This window comes from Acomys minous (genome assembly GCF_964271855.1).
Source record: "Acomys minous genome assembly, chromosome: 12".
NCBI classification, from domain to species: domain Eukaryota; kingdom Metazoa; phylum Chordata; class Mammalia; order Rodentia; family Muridae; genus Acomys; species Acomys minous.
In genome coordinates, this window is record NC_140493.1 from 112,578,173 (window position 1) to 112,591,218 (window position 13,046).

Sequence of the window (13,046 nt, forward strand, 5' to 3'; positions counted from 1 at the left end):
CCATGCCCAGTGCACACTCCACACTCCATGCCCAGTGCACACTCCATGCCCAGTGCACACTCCACACTCCATGCCCAGCGCACACTCCACACTCCATGCCCAGTGCACACTCCACACTCCATGCCCAGCGCACACTCCACACTCCATGCCCAGCGCACACTCCACACTCCATGCCCAGCGCACACTCCACACTCCATGCCCAGTGCACACTCCACACTCCATGCCCAGCGCACACTCCACACTCCATGCCCAGCGCACACTCCACACTCCATGCCCAGCGCACACTCCATACTCCATGCCCAGCGCACACTCCACACTCCATGCCCAGTGCACACTCCATACTCCATGCCCAGCGCACACTCCACACTCCATGCCCAGTACACACTCCACACTCCATGCCCAGTGCACACTCCACACTCCATGCCCAGTGCACACTCCACACTCCATGCCCAGCGCACACTCCACACTCCATGCCCAGTGCACACTCCACACTCCATGCCCAGTGCACACTCCACACTCCATGCCCAGTGCACACTCCATACTCCATGCCCAGCGCACACTCCACACTCCATGCCCAGTGCACACTCCACACTCCATGCCCAGTGCACACTCCACACTCCATGCCCAGTGCACACTCCACACTCCATGCCCAGTGCACACTCCACACTCCATGCCCAGCGCACACTCCACACTCCATGCCCAGTGCACACTCCACACTCCATGCCCAGCGCACACTCCACACTCCATGCCCAGTGCACACTCCACACTCCATGCCCAGTGCACACTCCACACTCCGTGCCCAGTGCACACTCCATACTCCATGCCCAGTGCACACTCCACACTCCATGCCCAGCGCACACTCCACACTCCATGCCCAGTGCACACTCCACACTCCGTGCCCAGTGCACACTCCATACTCCATGCCCAGTGCACACTCCACACTCCATGCCCAGCGCACACTCCACACTCCATGCCCAGCGCACACTCCATGCCCAGTGCACACTCCACACTCCATGCCCAGTGCACACTCCACACTCCATGCCCAGCGCACACTCCACACTCCATGCCCAGTGCACACTCCACACTCCATGCCCAGCGCACACTCCACACTCCATGCCCAGTGCACACTCCACACTCCACGCCCAGTGCACACTCCACACTCCATGCCCAGCGCACACTCCACACTCCACGCCCAGTGCACACTCCACACTCCACGCCCAGTGCACACTCCACACTCCATGCTCAGCGCACACTCCACACTCCATGCCCAGTGCACACTCCACACTCCACGCCCAGCGCACACTCCACACTCCATGCCCAGTGCACACTCCACACTCCACGCCCAGCGCACACTCCACACTCCATGCCCAGTGCACACTCCACACTCAGCGCACACTCCACACTCCACGCCCAGCGCACACTCCACACTCCATGCCCAGTGCACACTCCACACTCAGCGCACACTCCACACTCCACGCCCAGTGCACACTCCACACTCCATGCCCAGTGCACACTCCACACTCAGCGCACACTCCACACTCCATGCCCAGCGCACACTCCACACTCCATGCCCAGTGCACACTCCACACTCAGCGCACACTCCACACTCCATGCCCAGTGCACACTCCACACTCAGCGCACACTCCACACTCCATGCCCAGTGCACACTCCACACTCAGCGCACACTCCACACTCCATGCCCAGCGCACACTCCACACTCCATGCCCAGTGCACACTCCACACTCAGCGCACACTCCACACTCCATGCCCAGCGCACACTCCACACTCCATGCCCAGCGCACACTCCACACTCCATGCCCAGCGCACACTCCACACTCCATGCCCAGCGCACACTCCACACTCAGCGCACACTCCACACTCCATGCCCAGCGCACACTCCACACTCCATGCCCAGCGCACACTCCACACTCCATGCCCAGCGCACACTCCACACTCCATGCCCAGTGCACACTCCACACTCAGCGCACACTCCACACTCCATGCCCAGTGCACACTCCACACTCAGCGCACACTCCACACTCCATGCCCAGCGCACACTCCACACTCCATGCCCAGCGCACACTCCACACTCCATGCCCAGCGCACACTCCACACTCCATGCCCAGCGCACACTCCACACTCCATGCTCAGCGCACACTCCACACTCCACGCCCAGTGCACACTCCACACTCCATGCCCAGCGCACACTCCACACTCCACGCCCAGTGCACACTCCACACTCCACGCCCAGTGCACACTCCACACTCCACGCCCAGTGCACACTCCACACTCCATGCTCAGCGCACACTCCACACTCCACGCCCAGTGCACACTCCACACTCCATGCTCAGCGCACACTCCACACTCCACGCCCAGTGCACACTCCACACTCCACGCCCAGTGCACACTCCACACTCCACGCCCAGTGCACACTCCACACTCCATGCTCAGCGCACACTCCACACTCCATGCCCAGTGCACACTCCACACTCCACGCCCAGCGCACACTCCACACTCCATGCCCAGTGCACACTCCACACTCCACGCCCAGCGCACACTCCACACTCCATGCCCAGTGCACACTCCACACTCAGCGCACACTCCACACTCCACGCCCAGCGCACACTCCACACTCCATGCCCAGTGCACACTCCACACTCAGCGCACACTCCACACTCCACGCCCAGTGCACACTCCACACTCCATGCCCAGTGCACACTCCACACTCAGCGCACACTCCACACTCCATGCCCAGTGCACACTCCACACTCAGCGCACACTCCACACTCCATGCCCAGCGCACACTCCACACTCCATGCCCAGTGCACACTCCACACTCAGCGCACACTCCACACTCCATGCCCAGTGCACACTCCACACTCAGCGCACACTCCACACTCCATGCCCAGTGCACACTCCACACTCAGCGCACACTCCACACTCCATGCCCAGCGCACACTCCACACTCCATGCCCAGTGCACACTCCACACTCAGCGCACACTCCACACTCCATGCCCAGCGCACACTCCACACTCCATGCCCAGCGCACACTCCACACTCCATGCCCAGCGCACACTCCACACTCCATGCCCAGCGCACACTCCACACTCCATGCCCAGCGCACACTCCACACTCCATGCCCAGCGCACACTCCACACTCCATGCCCAGTGCACACTCCACACTCCATGCCCAGCGCACACTCCACACTCCATGCCCAGCGCACACTCCACACTCCATGCCCAGCGCACACTCCACACTCCATGCCCAGCGCACACTCCACACTCCATGCCCAGCGCACACTCCACACTCCATGCCCAGTGCACACTCCACACTCCATGCCCAGTGCACACTCCACACTCCGTGCCCAGTGCACACTCCACACTCCATGCCCAGTGCACACTCCACACTCCATGCCCAGCGCACACTCCACACTCCATGCCCAGCGCACACTCCACACTCCATGCCCAGCGCACACTCCACACTCCATGCCCAGTGCACACTCCACACTCCATGCCCAGTGCACACTCCACACTCCATGCCCAGTGCACACTCCACACTCCATGCCCAGTGCACACTCCACACTCCATGCCCAGCGCACACTCCACACTCCATGCCCAGCGCACACTCCACACTCTGTGCCCAGCGCACACTCTATACCCAGCGCACACTCCACACTCCACGCCCAGCGCACACTCCACACTCAGCGCACACTCCGCACTCTACACCCAGCGCACACTCCACGCCCAGCGCACACTCCACGCCCAGCGCACACTCCACGCCCAGCGCACACTCCACACTCAGCGCACACTCCGCACTCTACACCCAGCGCACACTCCCCGCCCAGCGCACACTCCACGCCCAGCGCACACTCCACGCCCAGCGCACACTCCACACTCAGCGCACACTCCGCACTCTACACCCAGCGCACACTCCACGCCCAGCGCACACTCCACGCCCAGCGCACACTCCACGCCCAGCGCACACTCCACACTCAGCGCACACTCCACACTCCCCGCCCAGCGCACACTCCACACTCCATGCCCAGTGCACACTCCACACTCAGCGCACACTCCACACTCCATGCTCAGCGCACACTCCACACTCCATGCCCAGCGCACACTCCACACTCCATGCCCAGTGCACACTCCACACTCAGCGCACACTCCACACTCCATGCTCAGCGCACACTCCACACTCCATGCTCAGCGCACACTCCACACTCCATGCCCAGTGCACACTCCACACTCAGCGCACACTCCACACTCCATGCCCAGCGCACACTCCACACTCCACGCCCAGCGCACACTCCACACTCCATGCCCAGTGCACACTCCATGCCCAGCGCACACTCCACACTCCATGCCCAGTGCACACTCCATGCCCAGCGCACACTCCACACTCTGTGCCCAGCGCACACTCTATACCCAGCGCACACTCCACACTCCACGCCCAGCGCACACTCCACACTCCACGCCCAGCGCACACTCCACACTCAGCGCACACTCCGCACTCTACACCCAGCGCACACTCCACGCCCAGCGCACACTCCACGCCCAGCGCACACTCCACGCCCAGCGCACACTCCACGCCCAGCGCACACTCCACACTCAGCGCACACTCCACACTCCCCGCCCAGCGCACACTCCACACCCACACACACTCTGCGCCCAGCGTACCTGATCTCTCGCCTTGGTCAGCCCTTGGATCAAGGTCTCTGATTTCTGCATCTGGTCTCGTTCAACATCATCGCAGCGACGCTGCCAGTCGAGGCTCAGCTGCACCCGCTCCTGCTCCAGGCTCTGTTCCTTCTCCACTGCCAGGGACAGTTGATGTTTGTACCTGTGGACACACCCCACGGCCCACGTCAAGCTTCTTTCCTGAGGTCCCTTCACTATGAAGAGCAAAAGTGGCTGATAGGGGGGCTGAAGGGATGGCTCAGAGGTTGAGAGCACTGCCTGCTCTTCCAGAGGTCCTGAGTTCAATTCCCAGCAACCACATGGTGGCTCACCGCCATCTATAATGAGTCTGGTGCCCTCTTCTGGCCTGCAGGTGTACATGCAGGGAGAACACTGTATACATAATAAATCTTTAAATCCTTCCCGCCTCAATGCAGCTCATGCCGAGGAAGGATGCACGAGTGGCACGGGGAGAAGTTGTCCTAAGAGAGACCTGGCGAGGCAGCTGACATAATGGGCAGATGCCAGCATTCAGCAAGTGCCGGGGAAACAGCGGTAGAGGGAGGTGGCCACGCTCAGCAGAAAGAAGGGAAGCTGTCAGACCCGAAGCAGTGCTGAGGAAATCCTCTAGATTTACAAAGACCTAGGAGGCAAACCTGGAGCATGTGCCTCCGGGGGCATGAAAGCTGACAGGGCAGGAGGGACTAGCCTGTGGACATAGGGGACAATCAGGCCTGCGTATGCTGGTACAAAGGCCAGTGCAATCCTAAACACAGGTTCATTTAATGGGTAACTTCACAGCACAGCTGTGCAGACAGAGCCATGCCTACACACACTTCTGTAATGGGTGTGGAAGACAAGAATACTGCTAGCCACCAATGCGGTCTAGGTGACATTTTCAGAGGCCAGACAGCAGTGAGAACATGCTGTGTCTTTATGTCTCCTTAGCCAGCCATTGGGGCACAGCCTAAAGCACAGCCAGGCTGCAGAAGAGGAGACCGACCACGCAAGGTGCATCCTGCATCCCTCGAACACGGAGTTAGCCAGGGATCAGGGACAAGTAAAGCATCCTGCATACTCGGAGGTAGTCAGGGATCAGGGACAAGTGCTGCACACACACTTGGGGTTAGTCAGAGATCAGGGACCAGTGCTGCACACACACTTGGGGTTAGTCAGGGATCAGGGACAAGTGCTGCACACTCTTGGGGTTAGTCAGGGATCAGGGACCAGTGCTGCACACTCTTGGGGTTAGTCAGGGATCAGGGACCAGTGCTGCACACTCTTGGGGTTAGTCAGGGATCAGGGACCAGTGCTGCACACTCTTGGGTTAGTCAGGGATCAGGGACAAGTGCTGCACACACACACTTGGGGTTAGTCAGGGATCAGGGACCAGTGCTGCACCCACACACTTGAGGTTAGTCAGGGATCAGGGACAAGTGCTGCACACACACACTTGGGGTTAGTCAGGGATCAGGGACCAGTGCTGCACACACTTGGGGTTAATCAGGGATCAGGGACAAGTGCTACATCCCACACTTGGGGTTAGTCAGGGATCAGGGACCAGTGCTGCACCCACACACTTGGGGTTAGTCAGGGATCAGGGACAAGTGCTACATCCCACACTTGGGGTTAGTCAGGGATCAGGGACCAGTGCTGCACACACACACTTGGGGTTAGTCAGGGATCAGGGACAAGTGCTGTACCCACACTTGGGGTTAGTCAGGGATCAGGGACAAGTGCTGCACACACACACTTGGGGTTAGTCAGGGATCAGGGACCAGTGCTGCACACACTTGGGGTTAGTCAGGGATCAGGGACAAGTGCTGCATCCCACACTTGGGGTTAGTCAGGGATCAGGGACCAGTGCTGCACACACACACTTGGGGTTAGTCAGGGATCAGGGACCAGTGCTGCACCCACACTTGGGGTTAGTCAGGGATCAGGGACAAGTGCTGCAACCCACACTTGGGGTTAGTCAGAGATCAGGGACCAGTGCTGCACACACACACTTGGGGTTAGTCAGGGATCAGGGACCAGTGCTGCACCCATACTTGGAGTTAGTCAGGGATCAGGGACAAGTGCTGCAACCCACACTTGGGGTTAGTCAGGGATCAGGGACAAGTGCTGCAACCCACACTTGGGGTTAGTCAGGGATCAGGGACCAGTGCTGCCTGGAACTAAAATCCCTAGATGTGGGGCAGCATGGCCCCAAGTCATCCACTGACCGAGAGCACACAAGGAGGCGGAGCTCTAGAAGAATACCACCATCACCTCCTGCGTGTCGCTCAGCTGTGCTGGAAAGGAAACTCCAACGCTGACTACATCTGATAGGAGGAGAACTTCTCAGAGTCCAATCAGAACAACAAACCAAAGCCAGAGGAAATAGAAATAGAAAATAGCAGCACAAACGGGAGCAGAACAGTAAGCAGAGTCAAACACTGGCTCGTCACAGAGACCAGCAGGGTTGACAAGCTCCAGTGAGGCTGCTCTGGGCTAAAGGAGACCAGTGTCAGGGGTACGAGGGGCCCTGGCTACCCACTCACATGCAGTGAGACAGCAGAAACCAGGGACATGGCCAGCAACCAAATGAAATGGACACAAAATTGAAAAATGGACAGAAAAAATATAGAGAAGAAAAAAAGTAGCTCTAGACTCAAGTGTCACATGGTTACTGAGCATCGTAAAGAATCTGTGGCATCCTAACTTCAAAGCAATAAGATCACAAAAGCCAGGGTCAAAGGCCACACTGGAGGCTTCCACTCTGATGTCCAGTCTAGGCAGACCCTCCCCCAGGGCAGCCAGAAGCTGGGGGTGGGGCAGTCAGGGCTGGCTACAGACCTGAGGGGGTCTGTGTCCATCCAGATCCATCCTGTGGACAATGTTTTATTATATCTGATCTATTTGATTTCATTATGGAAAACAGGCCCTTACCTTCACTCAAGTATATGCTAATACAATGCACAGGAGCTGGGTGGTGGTGATGGTGGTGGTGATGGTGGTGATGGTGGTGGTGGTGGTGATGGTGGTGATGGTGGTGGTGATGGTGGTGATGGTGGTGATGGTGGTGGTGGTGGTGATGGTGGTGATGGTGGTGATGGTGGTGGTGGTGGTGGTGATGGTGGTGATGATGGTGGTGGTGGTGGTGATGGTGGTGGTGGTGGTGATGGTGGAGGTGGTGATGGTGGAGGTGGTGGTGGTGATGATGGTGGTGGAGGTGATGATGGTGGAGGTGATGGTGGTGGAGGAGGAGGTCGTGGTGGTGGTGGTGGTGGAGGTGGTGGAGATGGAGGTGGTGGTGGTGGAGAAGGAGGTGGTGATGGTGATGGTGGCGGCACAGGACCTTTAGTCTCAGCACTCAGCCCTCAGGAGGCAGAGGCAGGCAGATCTCTCTGAGTTCAATGCCAGTCTGGTCTACAGAATTCCAGTACAGTCAGGGCTACACAGAGAAACCATGTCTCCAAAAACCAACCAACTAACCAACCGAACGAGTGAGCAGGAAAAACATGAGTGTGTTTTATTTGTTTTGGTTTCTTTTTTTCCTTTGAGACAGAGTCTCCCTATGTAGCCCTGGCTGCCCTGGAATGTTGTGTGGAGCAGACTGGCCTTGAACTCATGGCAATCTATCTGCCTCTGCTTCCAGGGTGCTGGGATTAAAGCTAAATGAGAGGCTTGTTGAAGGCGGAGGCAGGTGGCCACCGCTCAGCACCGCAGCGGCCGAGGTTCCTTCTCGCTCTTGGCCTGGGTGTTTGTTCTCTGTATCACTGTGACCTGCTGACATGTCCTTTACCACTCCTCCCCCGAAAGGACGCAGGGCCACGCTAGTTTATGTGTCCCTACCTGAGAAGTTGCATGGCTCTTGTCCCCAGGAGACACTCAGCAGAGGGGACACAGCCTTGGGACAGTACCTGTCAATGTCCTGCTGGAAGCTGGCCACCTGTGCTTTCAGCTTCAGCTCTTTGTCCTGCAGCATGTGGACCTGGAGGTCTTTGGAGACCGCCTCCTTGGACATCTGAGTCATCTGGGCATCCCAGGCGGCTTTCAAAGCTGCCGCGTCTTCACGGAGTCTGCAAGGGGAGAAGTGTGTGAATGCAGCAAAGGTCTCTTCCACTCATTCATGTCCCTATACAGACCCAGAGTACCGCACACAGTGCTGCCCGGCCCTCCTAGGAAAGCCGCACTGGAGGCCAGAGCACTGCCTAAGTTAGGCCATGGTTCTACGATCAGCAGGAGACGCTTAGCAGGCAGCCATGCAGCGGTGATTGAGGGACTCCACACAGTCAGATGATGCAGGGGATGGTGGTCTGCACTCACCTTTGCACCTCTCACCGTGGCCCACGCAGCACCTAACCTGTTTCCAGCTAAGTACAAGAAGACTCCAGGGCCACTCAGTAAAGAGCCACCAAGCCTGACAGGCTTCCCCAAAGCCCAGACACCCTGGCTCAGACGGACAACTCTGCCTTTGTCACATGATGCACCCTGGGAACAGACCTTTTGGGGCTCTGGGCTGCTGCGCCGTCCAGTGTGCGCATGATAAGCAGAGGGTGGGGCTGCCCTAGTTCAAGCAGCCAGGTGGGGTAGCTCCATCCTGTCTTTGTGCAGGATGAAAAGGGCCACCGTGCCAACGTCTCCACGCATGCTTTGGGAGTGCTGAAAACAGGCTTGTGGAAGGCATCGCGCTGATCTTTAGCTACTTTGGGCAATCTGGTCTGACTCTGTGCTGGCATCAGTTGTGAGGAAACAGACCACTTCTCAGCAAGTGCTTTCCAGGCCAGCAATCCGCCCAGACTCAGCACAGAAACACCTGCTCCAGCGACCTGTGTCCACTGTGGCCTCTCTTTCACACTCTACCACCCTTCCAGATGCTTGGCCTGGGGTGTGCTGCTCAGGTGCAGGCTGCCTTGGTTTTGGAGATAAGGCCTCTCCCTGGGGCCTGACTCACTGACTATGCTAGGCTGGCCGGTCACTGAGGTCCTGTGGCTTCTGAAGATGCATATGTTGACACAGTCACAGCATTGAAAGGGAATGGCACTATAACTGTGGGTGAACCTTGTGACAACCCAGTCACAGGGGGCAAATGGCAGAAGATTCCAATGTGTGCTGTTCTTAGAGTTAGCAAATGCAGAGAAAGCGGACCGGAGGCTGCTGAGAGACACGGGGAGGAGAGGAGCTAGTGCTGAGATGGATGGGGCAACGGCATCTGTCATACACTGATGCCAATGACGTCTACGCTAAAACCGAGTAAGTGGCAGGCTTTGTCAGGCATGGTCTGCACTTGGGAGGTGGAGGCAGGAGGATGGTTAGAGGGAAGCCTGGGCTATACATCAAAACCCTGTCTCAGAGAGGGGAAAAGAGCCAGGTAGAGTGGCATATGCCTGCAGCCCCGGCACTTGGGAGGTGAAGGTACAAGGATTGTCAAGTCAAGGCCATCCAAGGCTGTGGAGCAAGTTCTGGGCTAGCTTTGCGCAAATGAGACCTTGTCTCAGAAAAACAAAAACAAAAAACCCTAAAAACAATAGGTAAACTTTATCACTAATAATCACAAACACAAAACTACATAATTAAAAAGAAAACATTAAGGGAAATGGCCAAGTTGGAGGAGAAGGGTGGGCAGAACGTCCCTGAAGTCTCTCCCACCCGCCGCATGTGATTTCCCTTGGTCTAAAGCGGCCCATGCTGCGCAGGGCGCCAGCACACAAGGCCGTTGGGTTGGTGGGCCAGAGGCAACAGCTCACTTGTCGATAAGGGCGTTCTTTTCCTTGGCGTCATCAGCACGCGTCCACTCAGCCCTGCGCAACTGTCCCTCGAGGGTCTCACAGCGGGTGTGGAGCTCCAGCACCTTGGCTTCCTGCGCTTGCAGCTGCTCTGCATGGGTGGCTTTCATGGCCGCCAGCGCCGAGTCTCTCTCCCTGGCTTGATGCTCAAGCTCTTCGCGTCTGCAACACAGGGAAGAGCCCCATCGTGGCTCCCTCGGTGCCCTGGAGCCCTGAGCACCCTTCCTTACACGACAGCTGTCCCTGACAAGATGGCTGACTCTTCAGGAGTAACTGTGTGTGGCTGTGCTTGCTCTTTTGTGTAGGCAGCTCTTCTCAGATGACAGGCTGACAAAGCACTGTTGGCGCACCACTAGGCTTCTTGACCAGCCCATGGGCAACAGACACTACCCATCCCCGATGGACAGATTCCTGAAAGCTCCCTTAGTGAGTTTGTCTGCACTGCACAAATTATGACACGAGAAAACACCGGAAAATGGGTTCCCTCTTCGCTTTCCTTCCACACATTCCTCCCACTGTGTGCCAGGAAGCCCAAGCTTGTGGTAGCTACAGTTACTGTGTCTCCTTGGGAATGGAAAGTAAATGCTTCTTGCCCAGGGGGCTGAAACCCCACAGCGGAGCTTCTCAGCTCACCCACAGCCTCACTCCATGACGCTCCCTTGGGGACCTGCAGAACCCCCGCTGTAGCCGGGGGAGGGGCATGCTTCAGCTGCCTGTGGAAGTCCCCGCCTTGAGCCAACATACCATCTACTTCCTGGGTGTCCCAGACACCTGGCAACATGAAGCGCCTGCTGCTGTTGGCTGGGTCCCAACCCACGCCGAGTACAGGGTACATCAGCAGGAAAAAGCTCAGACAGTCTACAGCAACGAGAGCAAGAGGTGGCTGTGCCAGCTGGTAACGCTTAGGGCTACAACCTACAATGCACAGACTAGTTAAAAAAAACAACCAAGCTTTAAGTGCTAACTTTTAATGTTTGGATATTTATGTATTTAGGGTGTGGGGTCAGGTCTCTCCGTTTTTACCATGTGAGTTCCAGGGATGGGATTCGGGTACCTTCTGTGGTAACAAGTGACTTTATGCACAGAGCAACCCCACTCACCCATAGAAGTTAACTTTTAACTAGGGTTATACTTTTAAAAGTCTGGGCAGAGTTTAAATCCAGAGTTTCAGATATGCTTAGCTTGTGTTTTACCAGAATCCCAGATGCTGGGCGCCTAATACTCTTTGAGGAAGTAGAGCATGGAGCCAAGGTGGCACCCCAGCTCGGGCTACCCCCACATGCGACTGTGACGCAGACTCTTGCAGAGGCCCCGCCCAGGCAGAAACACTCACTTCCGCCTGCACGAGTCCTCGGCTCTCCTCCGGGCCAGCTGAGCAGAGTGAAGCTTCCTTTCCAGCTCCTTTATCCTAAACAAGACGCATCGGTAAGAGCAGTTACACAGGGCAGCCGGGAGGGCAGGGTCGCCCATGAGGCCTGGAGAGCATCCCACACACCGAGCATCCTTCACAGCCTCCAGGTCCTGCAGCTCCTGGGCGTGGCTGCGCAGCTTCCTCTCTAACTCCACCTGCTCCGTTTCCGCCTTGTGCAGACTCTCCGCTGCCTGTGCTCCCGCTTCCCGCAGGGCCTGCAGCTCTTTGTTCAGTAGTTTTACCTGAGAAAGAATGAAAAGTCCAGAAGAGCCGCTGGGTCAGAGGGACGGTGCGGTGCTCTGCAGCACAGGGCGATTAAGGCTGGCGGCGGGGCACAGAGCGGGAGACCGACCGTCAGCAGCCCCCGCAGAGGAGGTACCTCGAGCTCGTGGGTCAGGACCACCTTGCTCATGTCGTCGGCCCTCAGCTGCAACTCCTGCTCCCTTCTCTGCATTGCAGATTCAAACTCCAGCAGCAGCTCCTGGAAGAGGCCACGAGTGAAGGAAGGCAGCGGCCTCAGGCACGCAGCCCAGGCACGACTGCTCATCACCAACTGCCATGTTCCTGCACTCAGGACTGCTGAGTATGTCACCTACGGAAAACACAGGCAGCGCTTCCCACCCACTCACTCATCTGTATGTATGTTACACACACACAGACACATGTATGCACACACGCACAGACACCACACACGCACACATGTGGGCGCACATGCGCCCTTACTCTCAGCACACAGGAGGCAGAGGTAGGCAGATATCTGAGTTTGAAGCCAGTCTGGTCTACAGAGCAAGTTCCAGACCAGCCAGGGCTACACGGAGAACTCCTGCATCAAAAAACTAAATAAATTAATTTGCTGATGGTTTACTCATATTTCATTAAAACAAAACAAAACAAGAAAAAAAGCCTGTTAGGTTAGCAAGATGGCTCGGCACTTAGGAGCTCAGGCCCCGCCCTCGGCCCTGAGCCTGTGAGTGGAACCCACGTGAGAACCTACAAGCTGTCCTCTCACGTCTACGTGCACACTCACACACTCCAAATAAATAACCGGGGCTGCAGAGACAGCTCAGAGGCTCAGAGCACTGCCTGCTCATCCTGAGGTCCTGAGTTCAATTCCCAGCAATAACATGATGGCTCACAACCATCTATAATGACATCTGATGCCCTCTTCTGGCCTGCAGGTGGACAT

The 13,046-nt window shown here is 57.4% G+C and overlaps 1 protein-coding gene and 1 long non-coding RNA gene across 6 annotated transcripts in view; one reads left to right on the forward strand and one right to left on the reverse strand.

The window, feature by feature from the left end:
• CCDC57 (coiled-coil domain containing 57) overlaps positions 1-13,046 on the reverse strand; it is a 102,876-nt gene that overhangs the window by 69,690 nt on the left and 20,140 nt on the right. For all 5 annotated transcript variants that reach the window (XM_084751659.1, XM_084751657.1, XM_084751658.1 and 2 more), the window contains exons 4-9: positions 12,240-12,341; positions 11,945-12,102; positions 11,783-11,857; positions 10,411-10,611; positions 8,584-8,742; positions 4,679-4,841 (exon numbers count right to left, since the gene is read on the reverse strand). In XM_084751659.1, coding sequence (XP_084607785.1) covers positions 4,679-4,841; positions 8,584-8,742; positions 10,411-10,611; positions 11,783-11,857; positions 11,945-12,102; positions 12,240-12,341 — 858 coding nt within the window. The remainder of the gene's footprint in view (positions 1-4,678; positions 4,842-8,583; positions 8,743-10,410; positions 10,612-11,782; positions 11,858-11,944; positions 12,103-12,239; positions 12,342-13,046) is intronic.
• LOC311580250 lies at positions 11,787-13,046 on the forward strand. The gene is made up of 3 exons (XR_014773405.1): positions 11,787-11,874; positions 12,040-12,235; positions 12,320-13,046. It is a non-coding gene; the product is annotated as an uncharacterized lncRNA (long non-coding RNA).